This window comes from Eretmochelys imbricata, chromosome 24 (assembly GCF_965152235.1).
Source record: "Eretmochelys imbricata isolate rEreImb1 chromosome 24, rEreImb1.hap1, whole genome shotgun sequence".
NCBI lineage: Eukaryota > Metazoa > Chordata > Testudines > Cheloniidae > Eretmochelys > Eretmochelys imbricata.
In genome coordinates this window covers 20513589-20519295 of record NC_135595.1, presented here as the reverse complement: position 1 = coordinate 20519295, position 5707 = coordinate 20513589, and the positions used below count along the sequence as shown (strand labels likewise).

The window sequence follows — 5707 nt, the reverse complement described above, 5'->3', positions numbered from 1 at the left end:
TGGCTTGTGGCTTGTGTCAGCCCCTGCCCCACCCTCACATGCTCCGCCCCTGCTGTGCTGGGGGTGGGGACTGTGCCAGGCTCCGCCTCCTGACCTGCCCCAGCCGTGCCGGGCTCCACCCCCTCAGCTGCCTGGGGGGCCAGGGCTAAATCCAGGCCCCATCAGGGGCTCTGGCTTGGCCCAGCCGGGGCATTGCACGGCTCAGGCCCACGCACCCGCTGCTGGATGCGCCACGAGCACCTGGCCCCGGCAGCCACACGTGGCTCATCTGGGGTCTCTGCCCCCCGGCGCTGGCAACGCTGTGTGTGTCACCCCCTCCCTGGGGCCTGCTCCCTGCGTCGTCCCCCACCATCTTCAGCCCCCCACCCGGCACCTGCTCCCCCAGTGCCCTCTCCGTCTTCCTCACCCTGCGGCCTGCTCCCTGTATCGGTCCCCCACCTCCCTCTCCCCAGCACCAGCTCCCTGAGTCACCCCCATCCCCTGCTCCCCAGGTGCCCCCCCCCCATTTCTGCTCCCTGTGTCACCTTCCCAGGGCCTGGTCTCCGCATTCCCCCATCCCACATTTTGGGCCTGCTCCCCATCAATCTGCTCCTCCCCCAGGGCTCTGGTGATGGCAACCCGCCCCCCCAGGCTGCTCCCCCAGTCCTGCATGTGGGCTCTCCTGACCCCATGTCTCAGGTCGATGTCACTTACCCCCCAGCGCCCCTCCTCTCTCCTGCCTCTGTCCCCCCGCCCACAGGGCGCAAACCTCCCCCAGACCCGGGGGCCAGGCAGATAATTGGCTCCAGCCGGCAGGCAGCAAATCTGCATTTAATGCCCGTGCGGTGCAAGGGTTCCTGGGCAGTCGCGTGCCCGAGTAGGATGGTTGTGGTGGTGCAGTGATGGGGGGGCCATGGCTGAGCACTGTGGGGGGAGGGACAGTGGTGGCTCACAGCCCTGCACGGTGATGCAGTGCCACCCCCCCACCTCCCCCCAGTGGCAGCAACAATTCAGGGCCTGGCGTGGTGGTGGCTCAGGGCTTGGCCCAGTTACACTCCGTGGCGGCGGCGGCTCAGGGCCCGGCCCGCTGGCCCCCCCCGTGGCGGCGGCGGCTCAGGGCCCGGCCCGCTGGCCCCCCCCGTGGCGGCGGCGGCTCAGGGCCCGGCCCGGTGGCACTCTCCCAGCAGGCGCAGCAGCAGCGCGTGCAGCCGCGGGCACAGGCGGGCGTAGCCGTGCCGGCTCAGGTGCAGGTAATCGTACATGTCGTGGTGGCTGATGGCGCCGTCCGAGTGCACGAAGCCGGGGGTCGGCATCCAGGAAGCAGGTGTTGGGCAGCCGCGGCAGCCGGGCCTCCAGCAGCTCGTTCACACCGCTGGTTCCTCTCCCGCAGCGGGTTGGGGCCCTGGCCCCGGGGCAGCAGGCCCTGGGGGCAGACGTGGCACTGTCAGGCCTGGGGGAGGGTCCCCCTCCCCCCACCCCCCCCGCTGTGCCCCCTACTCACCAGCACCACCACGCGCGCCTGGGGCTGCTGCTGCTGCAGGAGGCGGACAATGGCCTCAATGCCGCCCACCACCTGCTCGGCCGTGTGCCCATGGTTATTGGTGCCCACCCAGACGACCACGATCTGCAGGGAGGCCAGGAGTGAGGGGGGCTGGTGGCTGCCCCCTAGGGAGTGACCAGCCTCCTATTCCCCAGGCCTCAGCCCCCCCGCCCCCCACATCCCATTGACCTGCCCTCTGTCATCCCCCCTGCCCCTCACATCCCATTCACCTGCCTTCTATTAGCCCCCACTGCCTCCCTCCCGCACCCCTTTCACCTGCCTCCTATCAGCGCCCTATTCCCCTCACACCTCATCGGTGCCCCCCCGGCACCCTGATCCCCCGCACCTTGGGCCGGATGTGCTGCAGCTCGCCCTCCTGCAGCCGCCACAGCACGTGCTGCGTCCCGTCGCCCCCGATGCCGAAGTTGAGCGCGTGCAGCGGGGAGAAGAGCTCACGCCAGATCTAGGGGGACAGAGAGTCAGAGCTGGGGCCTTCAGGGTGGGCTGTGGTCCCTGTATGGCCCCCCCAGCCTGCCGGGGCAGGGGCAGGGCCAGGACGAGTGTGGGGCTCACCTCAAACTGCTGGAGCAGCTGCACCAGGGCGTCCCCGATGAACACGACCTCGGGCTCCTTGTCCTTGCTGTCTGCGATGAAGCGATGGTGCTGGGGGGGAGACAGGGTCAGGCAGGGCTGGGGGGCAGCAGGGCCCCAGAGCCTATGTCAGGCAGAGACTCTCCCTTACAGGCTGACGGGCCCAGTGCTGGGACGTGGCCCCTCGGGGGTGGGGTGCAGGGGGTCAGCTGCATGGGGACCCCTCATCTGCTACCATTGCAGCCCCTGTGGGGTGAGGCAGGGCCGTGCGGTGCCCCTTATGAGGCAGGTGGGGGTGTTGTGCAGGGTCCCCATAGGGTGGAGCAGGGGTGTCTATGCAGTGTCCCCATGGGGCAGGATGGGGGTGGCCGTGCAGCACCCCCCATGGGAGGGGCGGGGCTGTCTGTGCAGTGCCATCCCTCACCAGCGCCAGCCAGCGCCCGTCCCCCTGCACGTCGGCCAGCGGCGTCGGGGTGCTGGCTGGGTTCTTGTCCCCGTCACTCATGGTCCTGGAAGCTCCTAGGAGGCAAAGCCAGCAGGTCAGAAACAGCAGCAGTCTCCACCCTGCTTTGATAATGGTTCTGTCCAGACCCAACCTCTCCCCATGTGGGATAATGGTTGGGTCTGCACCCTCAAGTCCCATGCACGGTGGATAATACCATTCCCTGGGATGGGGGACAGGAGTTTTGGCCCTTCTCCATTCTACCCATGCCCGTGGATAATGGTTGAATCCTCTCAGCCCACTCTCGGACTGTACCATTGTGAAGGTGGGGTGACAGGTACGGTTCTCAGCTACATCATTCCCCCTTACGTGGTATAATGGTTGTGTCCACCCCCCAGGCTCCCATGCATAGTGGGAGATGCCATTCCTTTGTGAGGGGGACTGATCCTATTAACCTCCCTTCCCCCCCTCCCCCGGTGTATACTGACTTATCCGTACTCCTCAGGTCCATGCAGGGCGGGGTCAAACTCAGTTTCCAGGCTCAAGTATGGGGAAGAAGGCTGAGTCCTTCGTAACACCCCCCATGAAGACTAATGGTTTGGTCCGCCCCGTGAGGCGGGGGGGCATAGAGATTGAGCGGGTCCATTTCCCCAGGAAGGGGGTTTATCCATCCCCCCATGGGGGCAATGGCTTGGTCGGCCCCTCGAGCCCCCATGTAGAATGGATAGGACCATTCGTGGAGGGGGAGGGAGGAGAAAAGGGGCTGGTTCCCCTACCCTCCCGTGGGTATAATGGTTAGATCCACACTGAGCCCCCCCGATGCATGCGGGTGGTACCATTCCCCTGGGCCGGGGGGAGGCTCACCTAAGAGGCTGGCGGGGGAGGGGAGCGAATGGTTCCGGAGCCGCCGCAGCCGCCCGCACGTTCGCTCTGCGTTGGGGAGCAGCGGGCGGCCTGGGCGGAACCATGTGACAGGGGAGGGCTGGGAAGAAGTGCAGACGCTCCCACCGCCGCGCGGAGATGGTATGAGCTAGTCCGGCTCCTCCCCACCAGAGCCCGGCTGTTCCCAGCGCCCCCCTTCCCGGGGTCCGGCTCTTCCCTTTACCCTCCCCACCAGAGCCCGGCTGTTCCCAGCGCCCCCCTTCCCGGGGTCCGGCTCTTCCCTTTACCCTCCCCGCCAGAGCCCGGCTGTTCCCAGCGCCCCCCCTTCCCGGGGTCCGACTCTTCCCTTTACCCTCCCCGCCAGAGCCCGGCTGTTCCCAGCGCCCCCCTTCCCGGGGTCCGGCTCTTCCCTTTACCCTCCCCGCCAGAGCCCGGCTGTTCCCAGCGCCCCCCCTTCCCGGGGTCCGGCTCTTCCCTTTACCCTCCCCGCCAGAGCCCGGCTGTTCCCAGCGCCCCCCCTTCCCGGGGTCCGGCTCTTCCCTTTACCCTTCCCGCCAGAGCCCGGCTGTTCCCAGCGCCCCCCCTTCCTGGGGTCCGGCTCTTCCCTTTAACCTCCCCACAAGAGCCTGGCTGTTCCCAGAGCCCCCCTCCCCTGATTGCAGCCTCTGTGTGACTGTGGCTGTTCTCATCACACACCCCCCATCCAGCTGTATTAACTGCCCCCCTCTGGACTTAGGGGGAGAATGACTTAAAAGCCGAAGTCTGGCTGTTCCTTTTACCCCCTCCCCCTAAATCCAGGTGTTCTGTTCACTTTTCCCTCCCCGTCAGCTGGCTCTTGCTGTGCCATCCCTCCCCACCCCACCCCCACACACAGCTGCCTCCTGGCCCAGAGGTGCCTCGTCCCGTCAGTGCTGCTGTGCCCCCATGGCACGATGCCGCCTCGCCCCGCGCACGGCTCCCCAGCCAGTTTCTGCAGTGACCCCCACACTGCGCAGGGTCTGGCCTGCTCTCTCTCTGCGTGGGAGACCTAGGCCCAGCGCAGCGCGAGGGAGAGGCTGGTCAATTTCTCAGGGGGAGAGGGATCAGAGGCCCAGCTCAACCCCTCCCAAATCTCCCCCACCTGTGGTCTGGGCAGGAGAGGAGATCGCCTTTGGCTCCCTGTCCCAAAGTGCTGTGAGGTGTCGCCATTAACCAGTGGCCCTGCCTGCCCCAGACGTGGCCGCATCTCAGTGCGGGGCTAAGGATCCTGTATAAACAGCTTCCCCCCTAAGCATCATACACATAGGAACCCCAGAGGAAGGGACGCTGGGCCTGGGCCCTCACTAGCTGGAAAGCGCTGCAGACACACAGGAGTCTCCGGGAGAGGAGCAGCAGCAGGGATGGACCTACCCTCCTCTCCAGTTTCTCATGTTTGGTGATGCCAATGCAGTCCAATGGCACAGCGGGCACTGCTCCCTGTCTCCCGCGGAAATCACGGACCTCCCCGGACTGCTGTGTCGACTGCAACAAAACGTTGTCACTTGAGCCTGTTGAAATTCAAAGCACTTTTTAGAGCCGGGGCTGCAGCTCAGGGAAACTAGTAGCGCGAGGACCAGACGGCCAGGCGAGCTCAAGGGGCTTAGGGCAGAGGCATTTACAGGCTCCCAGATCATATTGAATCAAGCACCAGGCCAAGACAGGAAATACTGGGGTGGGAGGGAAGAGGGTCCCTCAACTTCCTGGGCCTCTTTTGAAACCCTTCACCTCAGGTCCTCATCGCAAGTTGGTCCCTGGAGGTGAGCAGCCCCAGGCCCCTGGTGTCCCTGCGTCCCAAGGGCTGCAAACCTCTCTCACTTTCGCAGTGGCTGTAAAACTGAGGGTGCGACTTGCCTCTTGCCTTGCAGAGGGCAGGCCAGGTTAAAGACGCCTCATTTATTTTAAGCTTGCCCAGCTGATGTTACTGTTGTAAGCTCACGGGGCAGCAGGCAGCAATGCAAAACCTGGGTCTCCCCGATCCCTGCTGCACCAAGGAAACCTCCAAACCCCAGCAGCGGGTGCTGGCGATGAGTCTCAACCTGCGGAGATCTCGCTTTGGCCAGCACGCGCCGCCCTGCCAGCCAGGTGGAGACCGCTGAGCGTCTCGCCCGCCCTCCTACGTCACACAGGCCAGGAGTGCCCTCCATGGATCCCTGTTGGAGCTAGAGCCGGGCCTGTCAAAAACATCCATGCAAAGAGTAAAATCGCTCTGTTGTCTCCATTCTGCCCCCCGAGGAGCCAGCTCCCCTGGCCCTGCC

The 5707-nt window shown here is 65.5% G+C and overlaps 1 protein-coding gene across 1 annotated transcript; it reads right to left on the bottom strand.

Moving 5' to 3' along the window:
- Positions 1 to 791: 791 nt before the first annotated feature.
- Positions 792 to 3512, bottom strand: PAFAH1B3 (platelet activating factor acetylhydrolase 1b catalytic subunit 3). Its single transcript, XM_077840986.1, is given in 8 exon segments — positions 792 to 1283; positions 1285 to 1347; positions 1349 to 1402; positions 1481 to 1603; positions 1866 to 1982; positions 2093 to 2182; positions 2535 to 2629; positions 3417 to 3512. Coding segments are annotated over 7 exon segments (678 nt in total). The 5' UTR covers positions 2616 to 2629; positions 3417 to 3512; the 3' UTR covers positions 792 to 1133.
- Between the last annotated feature and the right edge of the window lie 2195 nt (positions 3513 to 5707).